The sequence below is a fragment of the Amphiura filiformis genome, chromosome 18 (assembly GCF_039555335.1).
Source record: "Amphiura filiformis chromosome 18, Afil_fr2py, whole genome shotgun sequence".
NCBI lineage: Eukaryota > Metazoa > Echinodermata > Ophiuroidea > Amphilepidida > Amphiuridae > Amphiura > Amphiura filiformis.
In genome coordinates this window covers 21137749-21155625 of record NC_092645.1, presented here as the reverse complement: position 1 = coordinate 21155625, position 17877 = coordinate 21137749, and the positions used below count along the sequence as shown (strand labels likewise).

General features: G+C 37.1%; 1 protein-coding gene across 1 annotated transcript in view; it reads left to right on the top strand.

The window, feature by feature from the left end:
• LOC140139980 (zinc transporter ZIP12-like) overlaps positions 1 to 17015 on the top strand; it is a 73847-nt gene extending 56832 nt beyond the window's left edge. The window contains exons 7-12 of the mRNA XM_072161785.1: positions 1270 to 1461; positions 4844 to 5044; positions 6578 to 6689; positions 9407 to 9559; positions 14105 to 14291; positions 15438 to 17015. Of these exons, the coding sequence (XP_072017886.1) occupies positions 1270 to 1461; positions 4844 to 5044; positions 6578 to 6689; positions 9407 to 9559; positions 14105 to 14160 (714 nt within the window). The 3' untranslated portion in view covers positions 14161 to 14291; positions 15438 to 17015. The remainder of the gene's footprint in view (positions 1 to 1269; positions 1462 to 4843; positions 5045 to 6577; positions 6690 to 9406; positions 9560 to 14104; positions 14292 to 15437) is intronic.
• Positions 17016 to 17877: the final 862 nt, after the last annotated feature.

The window sequence follows — 17877 nt, the reverse complement described above, 5'->3', positions numbered from 1 at the left end:
CTTTGTACAGCCCCTCTATAAACGTGCATAAAAGTTGACGGATCCCTAACCCATTGAATTTAGCGGCGCTTGCACAACAGGCTATAAATCTACCTACGTTGGTATCCAAATTCATGTAGAACGCCTTTCCAATAATGGATGTAGCGAAATGAGCTCTAGTGAGTGCACGGTACTCTCCAGGGTCCAGGCTTACTGGTAAAGCCTACGCACGGAAAACGGGGAGTACCCAAACAAAAAGGGAGTATTAAAAACAAAAAGGGAGTATTATTTAAAAAGGGAGAAACTATTTAAAATGGGAACCTATTTGTGAAAAGCGGGAGGAAAGTTAAAAGGGGATTATTTGTAAAAGGGGAACTATTAATTTTACAAAATGGGTGAAAATAAAAGGGTATTATTTGTAAAGGGGTAATTCGAAAACGGGGAAACGATTTGAAAAGGGAAATTAAAAAAGGGGGAAACTATTTGAAAAGGGGGGATTCGAAAAGGGGGAAACTATTTGAAAAGGGGAAAGTCGAAAAGGAGAAACTATTTGAAAAGGGGGCAAGTCGAAAGGGGAAACTATTTGAAAAGGGGAAAGTCGAAAAGGGGACACTATTTGAAAAGGGGTAAGTCGAAAAGGGGAAAGTCGAAAAGGGGAAACTATTTGAAAACGGGGAAAGTTAAAAGGGGGAAATATTTGAAAAACTTGGGAAAGCATTTCGCAAAAAGGGGGAAAACTAAAAATTTGGGGATATGAATTATAAAAGGGGAGTTTGGCGGAGATCAGACACCGTATTTTCTTGACCTTTATACATCCCGAATATTATTAAAACGCGTTCATCTTAATCAAAACCCAAAATATAACATGTTTAAAACGTTTTAAAAACGTTTACTGGGTACCCGACTTTGTTCTCATTTTGACGGATGCAGCAGTCTCATTTTGATTACGCTGAGGCCCAATTAGCATGATTAGTAATGTCACCACAATGACACATTTCAATCACGTGACTGCTCTTGAGAACTACTGTGCAAAATGTATGTCTGCCAATCATTTGACTATAGCCAAAGCAATTAAATAATCCCTTCTTCCGGGTCTTAATCGGCATTATCGGATTATGTGCGCTCAAAATTCAGATTTAATTACTTAGCCATCATTACGCTATCATTACGCTAATAAGGATGAAATCTGACATTCATCACAAGGATTGAATACTGAAATTTGAAATTTACACTGTCAATATTTTTTTTTATTCTATATACTCTCTCTCTCGTCCCAATTTGCTTCTACAGGCGCTTGGACTCCACGGTCACAATGACCATCAACACCAGGCCGAACAGGCCGCAACTCCTGAACAGGTTCTCAGTAAAGTTCTGGTGGTGGTGGCAGCCATCTACGCTTTCTTTTTGTTTGAGAGAGTCATGATGGTTTGTCTCGGTAAAAATCCACACGTGGATGATCCCAAAAGAGACAAGCTAGGAGAGGTAGGTCCTGGTCCGTAGGTTAGTGAATGTACCTTATTTACCTCATTGACATACTAGTCCTTTTGTCACATGCTATAGCTGCCCAAACTATGGCAGAGAGGGTAATATTATTTTAATTTCCTTTTCATGTTACCACATTTTTATGTGAAATGAATACCTAAACCATTGAAAAAGGATTGCGTAATTTTTGATGAAATACATGGTCATCCTTTAACTATTAGCTGAATAAGATGTGATCTGATCATTTATTGATATTTCCAACAAAACATTATTTAATGTTAAGTTCTAGATCTGGACATTGCCAACAGTTATCAAATATATTTTGCAGCTATTTTCAACAATTTAGTTATTCATCTTTTTATGACATTTTTGTGACATTTGTTTGCGCTATTTACATGTACATATATTTTATTCCCTATATTTCACGAAGAAGGTTTTTTTTACTTACTTACTTTTTTTACTTACTTTTTTACTTACCATTTGTTAGTCTTGTTTTATGTTTTAATAACATTATACAAGTGTCTATCACTTGTAAAGATACAAACAAGATTTAAGATACATATAGCGCCTTCACACTTTCTTAACAATAGAGGTTAGCCGTGTTCTATAAGTTGCATATCCTATCAGCGACTACTATATCTTGTTTAGGACTTTCAAAAGAAGAACCTGCATGTGCAACCATGACAGCTTCAAAATAGCCCGCCAAAGTCACGCAGGTAACTCCGAGGTCGTGCAATGAATTGGTTTGAATGGGGAATACTACAGGAATCAGCGCCTTTTGTTAGAAGTCACGCATGAGTAAAGTGGATAACCTCTATTACTACATTTGACATGCAATCAAACAGCCATGATGTCTTTACATGGAATAAAAAAAAACCACATTATGTCCAAAGAATAATATTCAAATTGAAGAAACTGAGCGCCAAATTGTTGCTTTGAAGATTTAATCATAGCTGGGTCATTCCTGGATACAAGAATTGTTTTTGTTTACAAAATTCATTTTTTCAAAACCAAGTTTTGAACGTCATGGTCTCCATTCTTCTTCAGAGTATTGAACTATGTCCCAACACGACGACTCCGACGACTTTTGGCCTGTAGAGAACACATTACTCGCGGGCCGAATTGTACATGACATATCATGTGAGTAGATAGTGCCTCTACAGACCAAAATTCGTCGGGGAAGGTGTTGGGACATAGTTCAATACTCTAGACGCTCAACACACTTTACAAAGCTTCTAAAGTGCACATTGGACATCACCAGGAATGCTGGGATCAGGGAGGAGGTATATGCCTGGATATCATCAGCATAAATATGACACTTTATATCATGATACCGTAATATGCTACCAACAACATGGCACACCGACATTGCCTGGCTAATAATTACTTGGTACACCAGAGATACTAAAATCAATACCCGGGATCGATACACGTGAATGTGCTATGCACGATTTTGATATTCAGACGAAAATCTTGGTATACCGGGGTAGAAAATTATGAATATCTCCCGTAAATAATTTCGTCTAAAGAAACCAGATGTGGTTCCTTGCACTTGAATGTATGTGTTGAACCGATATGATAGTCGTTAGCTTGCGTCTTGAGAAAGAAGCTTGCGTCTTGAACTCATAAACTGACAATAAGTCTGATTTTATATGTGCCGAATTATAAAGCGCAGTGTATAGGCCAATCGTGGGTAGTCTAAAAGCACATGACCTATGGCGTACCATGCTCGACTCACACACAGCGAGGTCAGTCACTGGGCAATTGTCAGTAGCCTTAGTCAGATGTCCTTCGACCCATTATGCGTCTCAAAACTATTAAACAGGTCGGAACAAAATGGCCATGCGTAGCGGTGGATTCAACCTACCATGGCGATTTCTGCCATGACGATATCGGGGCGATGACACTGTGCATGGGTATATTAAACAAAACACACGGTCCTGTGCTGAACCTTGACCCTTTTTGGGATTGAGCTTTTTATTCGAAAGATAGTCTAACTATATATGAGTAAAAAGTTGTAATGTAGTATTATGTATTATGTATACATTATATATTTAAGGCAAAATGGAATTGGGCATTGTGGCATCTGGGACGTGCTTATCGAATATGTTTATATACAGTAAGCCAAATAATTAAGGTACCAGTTTCGTTCACCCCCTGTATATCCTAAACAAAGGCAGATATGTCATACTTGGAACCAACAGTCAATATCTGCATCTTTTAGCTCGAATTTAAGAAAGACCTGAGTCGTTGAAATTGTTCAAGAAATAAAGTTACGACGATCCAAAACCCAAGGAAGATGCAAATTTAAAAGTTGCGGTTTGCCACAATGAATGATCCTATTGATTTGTACACAAAGTGTTCGTGAACAAGAAAACTAGCGTCGTGCTTTCATTGATTAGAACACAAAAGTGCAAGTTTTTATTTCGTATCTTCATTAGGTTTTGGATCACCGTTTCTTTAAGGGAACTGGAATGAGCGTTTTGAGCGTTTCGACAGTATTTTTTGTGGGACATGAGAGCACATCAGAAATATCGAATTGCATTCTGAATACGAAGAATGTCTTTCTGATCTCAAATAATTATCATTTTATGAAATTTACGATATAATACAAATTTTATGACAAATTAATACAATTTGATATTTTTCACATTTTTGAGATATAACAGTCCTCGAAGTAAATTTTATAAATTTAATGATATATTCTTAAAGTGTATGTAGCAGGGAGGAAAAGCCGACGATCAATTGAAAATTTTGAACTTTCATATTGAAGTTATGGATTTTTGTCCCAAAAAGACCTATTTTTTGTTTGTGTTTTGGGAAAAATCCATATCTTCAATACGAAAGGTAAAACTTTCAATTGATCGTCGGCTTTTCATCCCACCTACATACACTTCAAATATAAAACATCAGACTTATAAAGTTTACTTCGGGTACTGTTAAAAATCAAAAATATCAATTTTTAATGATTTGCCATAAAATGTGTATTACATTGCGAATTTCAAAAAATCAAAATTATTTGATATCAGGACATTCTTCGTATTCAGAATGCAATTCGATATGTCTGATGTGCTCTAATGTCCCACAATAAATACTGCCCAAACGTTCATACCCCTTCCCTTAATTCTCAACCAATTTCAATTTTAATAAGGTCTTAAATTCGACCTAAAGAGTACAGACATAATTTTGTATTTATTTAGCACAGGAGTGAACATAATTGCTACCTTCATTCTTTTGCTCACTGTACAGTGACTGTACGTATTATTCCTATTCCAACATTTACTCCCCGATGACATAGGTATCTAGACAAAGTAACATGCATGTTAAATAATGCTATTTAGGCGGTTTTTTAAATGTTGAAAGTTTTACATTGCATCCCAAGCTTGCAGAGTCTCCTAATGAATATACACCAGCCATGTTCCAGGCGGGAAACACAATAGAAATGGATGATATCATTGATGACATGCCACAATTCAGCGATATAGATCACATAGACAGGTATTCCACACCGGCAGATTTACCGACACCACCACCACCCAACACGGACACTGACGGAGATATGGACGATGGCAGTTCTGACTTTGTAAGTTTGTTTCCACACCGTCAGCTTGAGTGCGCCAAAACATTTCCCAGGAATTTAAAAAAAAATAGATTGTGTGTTTTACAAAACATTTTGAATGCCATGAGTGGGCGATGTACGTAGCTATAAATAATACAACCCTACCATGATAAAAGGAAGAAATGTCCATTTTTTAAATTTTAAAATGCATTTTATTACACCTATATACAAGTATCTTCCCACTGAATAAAATTATAGCTTAGTTACGTCTCTAAAAAGTTACAAATCTCATGATGAATACTTGCTTCCTTACATTTTGTACATAGAAAGTATAGGATAATCTCTGAAAACCCACCACAAAAGGAAGTTATGACCAAATAATTGCCCATTGTTTTGACAATTTTAGACAAATTAGCCGCATATTAAAAGAAAGTTGTTGGTATTTAATACATTACAACTAATAAACTTACTAAATCGTCAAATAATCTTAGTATTTTCTTCAATATTAAACAAATCAAACAAATGTTTTGGCCTATCGCAACTGTATAAAATTGGTCATTACTTTCTTTTGTCATGGTAGGGAAGAATAGAGCAATCTTCGGTGGCTTAGTGGTTACGGCCTTGGACTCATAATATGAGAGCTTGCTTTACGTGCGTGGGTTCGAGTCCCAGTCCCGCCACCGTGTAGCGCCCTTGGGCAAGACGCTTTGTCTCGCTTGCTTCACCCCACCCAGGTGCAATGGGAAGCTGTTAGGGGTAGTCACAGTCGTTGTACTGATGAACCCTGCGCCATTTGTAGGCAGCAAATGTGGTTCCGACATATTCTAATAACGGCGGAATAAATGAATACATGAATCCAAAACCCACCCAAGTCCATGGGAAGTGATTTTGAGAAAAAAAACCTGTGTATCATTTTAATTCCTTCAGTTAGATTTACCTGGTCCATATGGTAAGTTTTATGTGCAAATGAGTGGGTTAAACTGTATTAGGTATGACGATTAGCATTTCAGGGACTTCGTGGGGTTCATTTTAAATTCTGGACTTGGGTGGTTTCTTGAATCATATACTAAGACAATAATGTTGGAATGAGATTACCACTAGTAAGATAATACAAAATAAAGCACACAGTTATGTATAATGTTGATAAGCATTCTGCCATGTAATATAAACCACACACTTTCCTTGATTAAACCCATTTTTTTTTTTCAAAAGTCACTCTTCAGCAATAAATGTGTTTCGAGTGGACTTTTATACTTGCTGGATTTCAATCAATGTGTTACAAGACTCAAATCGTGGACTTGGGTTGATTCTTTCATACATGCTATTTTTCACATGCTCAATAGACACAGAGGATGAATTTGAGTTGTTCTTTCATACATATGACAGGCCTATGTATAGCAACACTTTCCCATGCTTAACTCAATTTGGCCAAAGTATTGACTTGGGTGGCTTTTGTATTCATATATTCAAATGTAAAGCGCTTTGAAGCTGTTTACGGCATAAAGCGCTATATAAATATCTACATTTATTTATTTTATTTATTTAATCTCATTGCAGGTGAATATTCCGGATAACGCTCAATATCAATCTCACGAGCTAACAGACACGTTATTTGTGGAGAGGAAAAAGAAAGAATTATCAACAAGAACGTCGTTTAGTTTCACAAAAGGTAACCTTGTAATTATATTTGGTATTATATACCTCATATATAGATTCCTGTCATCTGATTGGTTGAATATGCAGTCATTGAATTAACTATGCCCTCAAAATAAACTATGAACCGGTCCATTGAAATGAACTATGTACCGATCAAACTGCACAATCGCAATATCCATGTATCCATCGGTATATAAAACAAATATTGACTGCTATATTCGGGACATGGTTACGATTATAGGCCCAAGGTGATCTCAAAACCATGCTATGACGGGTCATAGCATGGTTTTGAGATCACCTTGGGCCTATAATCTTAACCATGCCCCTCATAGCAGTCAATATTTGTATACTGTTATATATAAAACACATACCTTACTTATAAAGCCTTTATTGTAAACAAAAATGAGGTATCACAATTATCCGTTTTTGGTTTTGCCATTTTTGCACTTGATACATTTTAACAACAATTTATTTTAAATTTGTCGTCAGGTTACAACGCTAAATGTTAAAGTCATTTATTGTAATTTTGAGAACAAAATACAAAATGGTTCAAACATAATTCACCAATCTTTGCACAAGAACACATGATAAAAGGGAATAATCAAAAATAATTAGGGTGATTTCGTAAATATGCATGCTTGTTGAGCCGTATTTTGTACTTTGTCCTCAAAATTACAAAAAAATGACTCAAGAAATTATTGTATGAAGTTGATGAAATGTATTATGACTTTACTTTTTTTAAACTATACCGTATTGGCTTTATCTTAATACCCCAATAACCACAACCACATAAATGCCAAGGGCCAAAACCACCTCTAGTCTTACACATGACCACGCAAATATGCATACACTGATAAAATTCACAAGAAATGAACTTAAGTATGATTGAATAATTTGTTAACATGTGTTAGCATTGAAGACTGCCCCTTGTCAACAGAGAACTAGCAGATCTCGCCTATCTGCTAATTGTAAAGGTTTGGTGGCTCTGAAAAGAGCCGTTCACTGAAGACTACCCCTTGTCTACAGAAACAAGCAGACCTCGTCATCTGCTAATTTTAAAGGTTAGTGGTGGCTCTGAAAAGAGCCGTTCACTGAAGACTGCCCCTTGTCTACAGAAAACAATCAGACCTCGCCTATCTGCTAAATTTGAAGGTTTGGTGGCCCTAAAAGAGCCGTTCACTGAAGACTGTCCCTTTTCAACAGAAAACAAGCAGACCTCGCCTATCTGCTTGTTTTCTGTAGACAAGTGGAAGTATTCAGTGAACGGCTCTTTTCAGAGCCACCAAAACCTTTAAAATTAGCAGATAGGCGAGGTCTGCTTGTTCTCTATTGACAAGAGGCAGTATTCAGTGAACGGCTCTTTTCAGATCCATCAGTATGCAAGGGACGGCCTACATGTCTCATTCTTATGTATATACTTTGTCCTGAAGAAATCAGAGCTACTCCTGACGAAAGCGTGACAGTTCTAAACTTGTCCGACGGCGAACCCGCTAAAAACCCACTAATTGTTATGAATTCACGTTGTAAAAGCCTATCCCACAATGTGTTAACATGTAAAGCATAATAGATAACACTCACTGGTTTAGGAATCTAATTACTTCAACCTTTATATATTGGATGCTCAACCAAATGTTCTTGTTGCTGGTCAATTTATCTGAAGTATTTCCAAACTTATGTCCCATAAAGACATCTGTAGGCTTGCGAAAAACAGATGACAACTTCCAAAACGGCGATGCCTCACCACTAATCCCTCTCTCCACGAACAGGTATTTACCATTCTGTTCCACTTACACTGACAGATCTTGGGTCTATTTCACTCAATTTAACGAAGCTTCTTAAGTCTCGAAATCGTACGGCGAGTTAAAAGTTCAATTTCACTAAACTACCTTCGTAATTAATGGGGATTACTACCGGGACCCTTCGTAAAAATACGTCTAGCATTGGCTTTTCTTAAATTTGCGAATGGTTACTTGAGTTACGAGGGGTTAACAGTTTCATAAACCAGATTTTAGAAGTCGACGGAAGGGTGTATCCGCTTTTAGGGAACGATGCGCACTTTGGTGTATTCCAAATCTTTGTAATTATTGCTGGATATAATGAAAGACAGATAAAAAGCATAAATCGCGTCGGACGTCAGGGCAAAAGCGCGCCGTGATTGGTTGCCGAACTGCGCAGAACGGCATTTCTGTCTAGTTTTTAGATGCGAACTAGTCTCTTTTTTTTTTTTTTTATCTCTGTCTTCCATTATAGTACAAATTGACTATCCGAAAGAATGACTGGTTCGAAAGTACCTTTCTTTGAAGGTACGCAGCATGTAGGCATAATCACATTAAACTGTACAACACAACAATTCTATAAATCTGCCCTGAAATCATGTTCATATTTAATTATATTAAACAAACCGGGAGTTTCCGTGGCTATGTATAGACATTGTCATCTTACGTTGCAACACAGCCTGTGGGATTTTTCTAATAACTGTACATGTACATCTAAGTACATCCGGGGATTTCACAGTATATCAAATATAGATATGACTAACTTTGATATTGTAAATCAACTTTATTCCATGTTATAGTTTTAAATGTAAACACAGTCAGTGAAAAAAATTGATATTAAGAAGAAAGTTGCAGGGTTGCTTTTTTTCAGATATGGTAAAAACGGGGAAATAATATGGCTCATGTCATCCAAAACATTACACCAATGCTCTATGTCATGTCATATCTTATACAGGTATGCAGTCTATATCTATAATGGTTCTAGTAGCTGATGCAGTACATAACGTAACGGATGGAATAGCAATAGGTGTAGCTTTTACATTAGATGCATATGTTGGAATATCAACGTGTTTAGCAGTTTTCTGTCACGAACTACCACATGAAATAGGTAATTAAAATGGATTAATCCTTATAATAATCGTAAATGTGTTCCATCCTTCAGATGGGGCAGGTAGACATCGGTTTCGTATATAAATTGTCATTCAATTTTGCGCTGTACAACAGTGCCTCAATATTATTCCGTCATCGTAAAGTATCATAAAGATTCCATGAAAGACGGGGTAAAAATCATGCATGGTTATTAATATAAGATACTGGTTAGTATGTCCTCTGTAGTAAGTCACCCCATGTTATTTTTAGAATAATGGTCCTGCAGGACTCTAAATTGCTATGTGTTGATTGATACGTGTGCGGGTTTAATTGTTGTACGCCTCTTAACTTATAGTGGAGTAATTGCCTTTTGTTCTCTAGCCGTACATGTAAATTTACGTATAACTAACATTTTCTTGTATAGTTGATGTTTAAGGGCTAGGGTATGAACGTTTGAATAGTATTTATTTTAGGACATTAGAGCACTTCAGACATATCGAATTGCATTCTGAATACGGAGAATGTCTTTCTGATATCAAATAATTTCGTTTTTTTGAAATTCGCAATTTAATACACATTTTATGGCAAATCATTAAAAATTGATTTAACAGTACTCGAAGTATGTAGGTGGGATGAAAAGCCGACGATCAATTGAAAATGTTGACCTTTCGTATTGAAGATATGGATTTTGTTTCCAAAGCACCAAAAAAAATTAGGTCTTTTGCGAAAAAAATCCATATCTTCAATACGAAATGTCAAAATTGTCAATTGACCGTCGGCTTTTCCTTCCTGTTACATACACTTTAAGAATATATCATTAGATTTAGATAATTTACTTCGAGGACTTTTATCAAAATTTGAAAAATATCAAATTTTTATAATTTGTCATAAAATTTGTATTATATTGTGATTTTCAAAAATGAAAATTATTTGATATCAGAAAGACATGCTTCGTATTCAGAATGCAATTCGATAGGTCTGAGGTGCTCTCATGTCCCACAAAAAATACTGTCGAAACGCAATAAACGCTTATTCTAGATCCCTTAACATGCTGAGATGTCATAAATAACATGTGCATTAGCCATCCTTGAGTTAAAAAAAAAAAAAGAAATATGAGGTCAAAGGTTAAACAGGGGTCAAAGAGCTACCTTCTATCAATCAGTGTGGAGATATTAGAGACTTTGCGGAAGTTACTTTAAAGCCATATTATAACATTTTCAAACAAAATAGATTAGCATTTCTTTGCCATAAAATGTTAGCTTTTACTGTCAGATATATCCCTTTTATTTTTGAGCCGAACAACTACGGCAAAGCAAAGAAAATTGGAATTTACTACCAGCGCACATGTCGCAAATACGTACCACTCATTCGGTCTTGTTGTGGTACGACCCTTTGTTGTGTATATCACCATCCCGCACGCCGTGTACGTACTGTGTGTTATGAACATCGTGTATGCGTTCGACTAATAATTCCATCGTAATAATAAAGCGCCGGTTCCGGCGTTTTATTCCAAATTTATTCTCGGATTTTGACAAAACTACAGCACCTAGAGTCTTGATTTTTGCAGGGTATATTGGTTTAATAAAGTACAATTTAATCGTATAAAAAAAGGAATTTTAATATTTCAGTGAGGGCGTCTTCCTCAGCAAATGTTATAATATGGCTTTAACTGGAACGGCAACTTCAGAAATATCGATTGGATTTCTTGCTCAAATTTACTCCAACGCGAACGTATGGTTGGTTACTGCAACAACAGCGTCTTGTCGCTTAAACTCGGGACATGTGTATCAATGTGCGTTCAAAAGAAGGGCATGTGTAAGACCTTGTAACCGACTACATCCAAATGTCCCTCTTTGGTTTAGTCAAGTGGTTATTAGTCCCACTTCAAGACAAAAGACTCTACCTTAAGAGCTTCGTTTGAGTAAACATGAATGAACTCGCGATACCACTCAACATGGATTATGTCGGGACCCAGCGTTAATCTCCTTATCATATTATTTTGAAACTAGCTAGGCCCTATACGTTTCAATTAATATTCTTACGATAGTTATACAGCTTGTCTAAAAAAAAATTGTGCAAGTGAAAAGCGTCCTCTCTGGCAATTAGAAAATACCGTTGTGACATAATGCTTACATCGACGTCAAGGGCATAGTCTTAGATCTCAAATGTGATGCGATCAAGCAAAATCAGTCGGAACTCGGGAATATTGATTTTGAGATATAGCCAAACAAAGCAAATATTTCCTTTTGTTTCTTGTTGTTTTGCAAACTCTTTATTTGCTCATATCTTTGGAACTGGTTGTTCAATTTCAATGGGGTTTTCTGCAAAATCCAGCTTTGTAAATGCTTTTTACTATCCTGTAAGAAACTGAAAATTTTATATTTCCGAGTTCCGACTGATTTTGCTTGATCGCATCACAAATGCCGTTTAGTCTGATAAATTTGCTTGTTTTAATCTCGAGATATGCTTACTTAACATCGAAAGGGTAAAATCACAATTGTGCCACTTTTACTAGGGAAGAGGGCTGTACATGTTAATCAATGATAGCATCAAGTTTATCAAGAGTTCCTTCGTGAAATCAAAAGAATGCATCAATTACACTGTACACAACAATACAAAATTGTTTTTAATGTTTTATCATGATAAAGGTATAATGATTCTCCCTTTCCTCTTACGACAAATTAAACGATAAATAAATATTTTACATTCTGCTGTAAAATTAAATACATGTGCATGTCAATGATTTTAACATGGTAAATACTGTTCTTTTTGTCATTCAAGACATGATAAAAGACAAACAAATATTACACACTTATGGGTTAATGAACTTTGACAAGTTCATGAAATTTGACAAATTAATGAAATTAGACAAAATAATGCACGAGCGCTGGTGTTGATGCATCTAATGCACGAGCCCCGAAGGGGGGGGGGCATTAGATACATCAACATCAGCTATCATTGATTTAGATGTACAGACCTATTCCCTAGTAAAAGTGGCACAATTGAGATTTTCACCTTTCGTTGTTAAGTAAGCATATCTCGAGATTAAAAAGAGCAAATTGAACAGAACAAACGGTATTTGAGAGCTAAAACTGTGCCCTTGACGTTGATGTAAGCATCATGTCACATCGGTATTTTCTAATCGCCAAAGAGGGCGCTTTTCACTTGCACAATTTTTTTTGAGACAGGCTGTAGGCCTATATATATAATATTATTTAATAAAGGCTCGTCAGCTTTGTCAATTTCATATTCCAATTTACTTCGCAAAGCCTAATGAAATACATATTCTTTATTTCTTTCCCTCCTTCTGAATCTCTCTCCCCTTCCCTCCTGTTTCCCCTTCCCTACATTCTCCTTATTTTCCCTCCTTCTCCCTCTATCTGATCTCGCTCCCTCAAACTTGACCCTCCTATAAATACCCACTCGCACTCCTGTTTCCCCCTCCCAGTGATTTTGTCAGGGTTTTTCTGTTAGGAGGGCGTGGGCCGGTTCTCAAAGGGAAACGTTTTTACAAAAATGGGCTTTAAAATGGCAGAAAAAGGCCTAAAAGCGTAAAATATCACGGCGGCCAGCATCAAAAGGGAGGGTCAAGAAGGAAGACAAGATGTCCCACGTGGGAGCCCCCCCACCCCCTTGGCTACCAGCAAAGCACCTCCCTGTCCACTTCCAATGCCCTCACTCTCCTCCTCCCTACCCCCTCTCTTACCAGGAACAACCTATGACAAAAATGTTATGCACCTGCTTTACTCTTCCAGAAGTATCGTATACTGCTGGCTCAAGTAAAACCAGACCATTTTACGGGAACTTAATCCCTTGGCGTTGAAGTCAAGCTAAAAACTTGGTTCCGCAAGCTGATTTGGTGTACGCCATGAGCACACACAAAATTATATATCAAGTGTGACGTTTGAAACAAAAATTATTTTGATCTAATTCAATCAATAATTTTCAGCAACATGTAGCATGTTTTTTACCCAACCAAATTAGATTTCCAATAATTGGTCTATTAACTGGAAAATACATAAGTGGTAATTATGTAGTCTATGAGGAAATAGGCAAACTATTGTTCTAAATTATGACGTATTTCATCATAATTTACGGCACACTATAGATTCTCGCGTTAACTTTAACTTCAAGCGGCTTTAATGGCAGAGTGGTTTTGAATACATAATCCTCTATAATCCTCTAGATGTTAAAGTTTGTGGTTTCTAGCTTAATTTCGCAAGGTCTCTATTAGCAAAAAGTCAAAGGTTGAAATTTGCAAGGGTCAGATGCATAAAATTTATCCGGTTTTGATCAAAATGGTCTCAAAATGTTGTCTCTTGTTATAATAATTCAGAAAAATAATAGTTTACACTATGTTACGCTACCTCGGTAACGCGGGGAAATACACCAACATTTGTTGATTTAAATGATCAAAAATTTCTTCTGCTGTGTTACCATGGTGAATGATTATAACAATACAAACAATCGAGACCATTTTTATCAAAACTGACGTCAGACGCAAACTAGTCTTTTAATTCGGTCTTCAATTAAATCCATAGTGTATTACTTCATGTTTTGTCAGGTGATTTTGCGGTACTTCTGAAAAACGGACTGAATTTTAGAACGGCCTTTTTTTGAGCCTCATGAGTAACATGTGTGGGTTCTTCGGTGTATATATTGGCATTGCACTAGGTACTAATGAAAGTTTACATCAATGGATTTTTGCTGCTACTGCAGGCATGTTTCTTTACATTGCATTAGTTGATCTGGTAAGTTGAATGGTTGATATTAATATCCATATTCGCTGCCGTAGTGCACGTTAGAACATGACCGTTGCTAGGTCAACTGGATCACGTTTTCTTTGTTACGAACCATTGGTCGAAATGATCACAACACAAAGCCTATGGCATATCAAAATTCGGAACAGGTGTATGAGCCCAGGCGTGGAGCAGTAACCAATGGTTACTAACGTGCACAAAGACAGCGAACTACACCCAACGCAATTCGCCGTAGAAGTGCCGTAATTATTCGGATTAGCTACCATAGCAATAGAGGAATACAATTTTGAATATATCGCCCTGCACTACGACATTCACGCGGCGCCTATGCATTGTACCATAGATGTCAAAGAAAGGCCGATCACTCACACCTGTAAGAAAATAGTTTCTTTGTAAAGAACGGTATTGTATTCAATCATTCTGTTTGCTGACATACACAGGTGATTAGTGCAATCTGCTTGTAGTGCAGGGCAATCTACTCAAACATTGTATTCCTCTATTGCTATGGTAGTTAATCCGATTGTTACATCACTTCTACGGCGAATAAGTGGTTCCAGTTGCTTAAAGAAACAGTGGCGTACCGACAGGACGGGGATTCCTTCGTCCTGATCGGGAATATGCGACGACAATGTACAGCCATTATGACAATAACCATGATAACGGTGGCCACACAAGATATTGATTGGATCAAAGGAATTTGGAAAAAACAAAACAAAAGTTAACTGAAAGAAAAGAACTGAAAAATAAAATAAAAGTTGTGAAAAGTACATGAGAAGAAAAAAAATTCAATATGAACTTACTGCTTTAAATAAAGCTTGACTGAAGAAACTGTTATCTCTTTGTTGCGCTTATTTGAATCTTCTCTCATTGTATTGGCCAGTTTGTCACTTTTAAAACTGGACCATTGTCCAATCAAATGCTTGTAACTTTACTTCTGAAGGTCACATTAGATTTAATGGCGTGTCATAATGTGCAGGATTAAATAGTGCGTCTATTCATGCTATTGATAATATTCACCTAAATATGGTTTAGTTTTAAAGTTAGGATACTTTACCAAGTGTAAGGATACTTTCTGGGGGCATGAAATATAATTAACTCTAGTGTGTGTATCTTTTTGTGTATCTTTTACCTTCCCAGATGCCTGAAATCACACACGATACAACGGGGTTTAACAGTAGCGTATTTCTGATGCATAACATTGGACTCCTAGTTGGCTGGATGCTTATGGTTCTCTTAGTGTTTTTGAAAGATACATGAGTGGAACAGGACATTCACAAAGTGAACCCATACCTGTCTGAACTTTTATCATTTTGGTTTAATAACTTGAAACAGTCATTCTCTGTGAAGTAGAAAAATGCGAGAATATTATCTTGTATTCTCTACAGAATAAAAAGCACATTTCACGTTTTACTGACGTTGGATGTTGTACAATGAAGGACATAGCAACGATCCATCTTAATAACCATCCATGGTGATCAGGCGAGTAGATGTGGGGTGCCATTCTTAAGGACAAAATCAAGAAGATGCCAATAATACAGGGACAAAATAAACTAGGGGCCACTTTTTCATGTCAAATAGCACCAAAGCGTACATTGTTAGCCGAGTTAAGTCCACGTTTTTGATGTTAGCAGTTTTGAGCAAAAATATCCACATCTTCCAAATACTGAACACATCCCTCGCCACAAAAACAAAACAAACAAAAAACAATGTTGAGCAGTATCGCACTGCTTTGCAGTGGCGTAGCTGAGGGTTGTGGCGCCCAGGGCTAAGGATACATTATGGTTATTTTGGTTATAATGAAGTTGAATATTGATCTTTCAAATGATCTTGTGCTGAAATGCGCGTGAAGCGCACACAAATTTTGACTTTCATCGTTAGGAGGGAGCAGAATCGATGCTGAGTTAGTCAATTCGGCGCCCCTAAGGGTGGCGCCTAGGGCACTTGCCCCTCTGTCCCCCTGTCGCTACGCCACTGCGGCATTATGAGCATTTATAACCATAAAAACCATGCATGATCTTAGTATTGAGTGCAATTATAAGGAACCGGGATGATCCTTTTGAATAGCTCTGACGTTTCGCATGCACAGGGATGACTCTTCTGTATACGTGACCATCAGCTTTACGTGACTTGCGAACCTCGAGACACCGCACATACAACACGTATTATGCCTACCGGCACATGCACGGTTGTTTGGTGTGACCATTTATTAATTTTTCTAACAAAACATAATATATATTATAATGTTCAATTTTAAACCTGAATAATACTTGATATTTTGGGAGAGGAAGGAAATTCGCACCTAAGGCAAGCCCATGCCTCAAACATTCGCGGATGGTATTCCCTCGACCGAAGACGCAGCGGCTTGGACCATCTACCCTCATCGCACCAACGTTTGGTGATCTATCCTGAAGAACAGATTTGCAGCGATCCGTGTTTATTACAGCAATACTGTGATTATAGCTAAATAATGTGGACTTATATATTTTTTATATCCGCTAATCAAAATATTTGCCAGCTCATCTATTATGACACGATATTGTAGAGGCAAAAGACAAAATCCTTTTATTCTTCCAAGTATTCTTCCGCTTTGGTCCAAATAATCGATAATTATGTTATATAATTTGTATAATATGTATAAATACTATGTACGTGTAAACATGATTGTTAATGTCTGTGACATTGCAAAAGTATATTTGTGTATATTTGAGAAATAAATTGCGATTATTACTAAAAAAAATAATTAGACGAGCATATTTTGTAATATTTCAATGTGAATGTGTGAATGTCAATAATTGCAAAAGGTATGTCACGATCAATCCATTTTCCCGAAACACAACACAAAAAGAAACTCCGCACTTACATAACCGATCATTTATCCAAAGATATTCATGTTCTGACAATATGATTAAACGTTCGTGTGCAGCATGCTTCTTGCTCCAATGTGATACCGCAATTACTACCGTCTACTATAAATTGACAAAGATTGATACCAGTACATGGTGCATTTTCAAAAGTTGAAAATCAAAATGATCACGCAGTTGGAATTCTTTGCACGGCCAACCTCGCTTGCCTGCGAACATCTTTCTAGACTACGCCAAATGTCCGGTCTATTCGGGGTGCACCGCTCAGTCTGACACGCCGCTAGTCCGACTTCACAAAGGCCCTATTCTTAGTGGTGCGACAGTCCGAAAATGAAAAAACACTGCGCTAGTCCGAAAATGAAACCAACTGCAACTGTCTGACACGCCGCTAGTCCGAATCTGAAAACACTTCTCAGTCAAACACGCCGCTAGTCCGAATCCGAAGTACACTGCTCTAGTCCGAATCTGGAAAACACTTCTGCAGTCCGAAACTGCGCTAGTCCGAAACTGAAAATCATAACGCTAATCCGAAACTAAAATTCGGATTCGGACTAGCGCAGTGTTTATCAAATTCGGACTAGCGCAATTGTTTTCAGTTTCAGACAAGGGCAGTGGGGTTTTTTAGATTCGGACTAGCGCAGTGCAGTGTCGGATTGAAGGGGCGTCTTCCAGATTCGGACTAGCGCAGTAGTTTTCAGTTTCGGACTAGCGGCGTG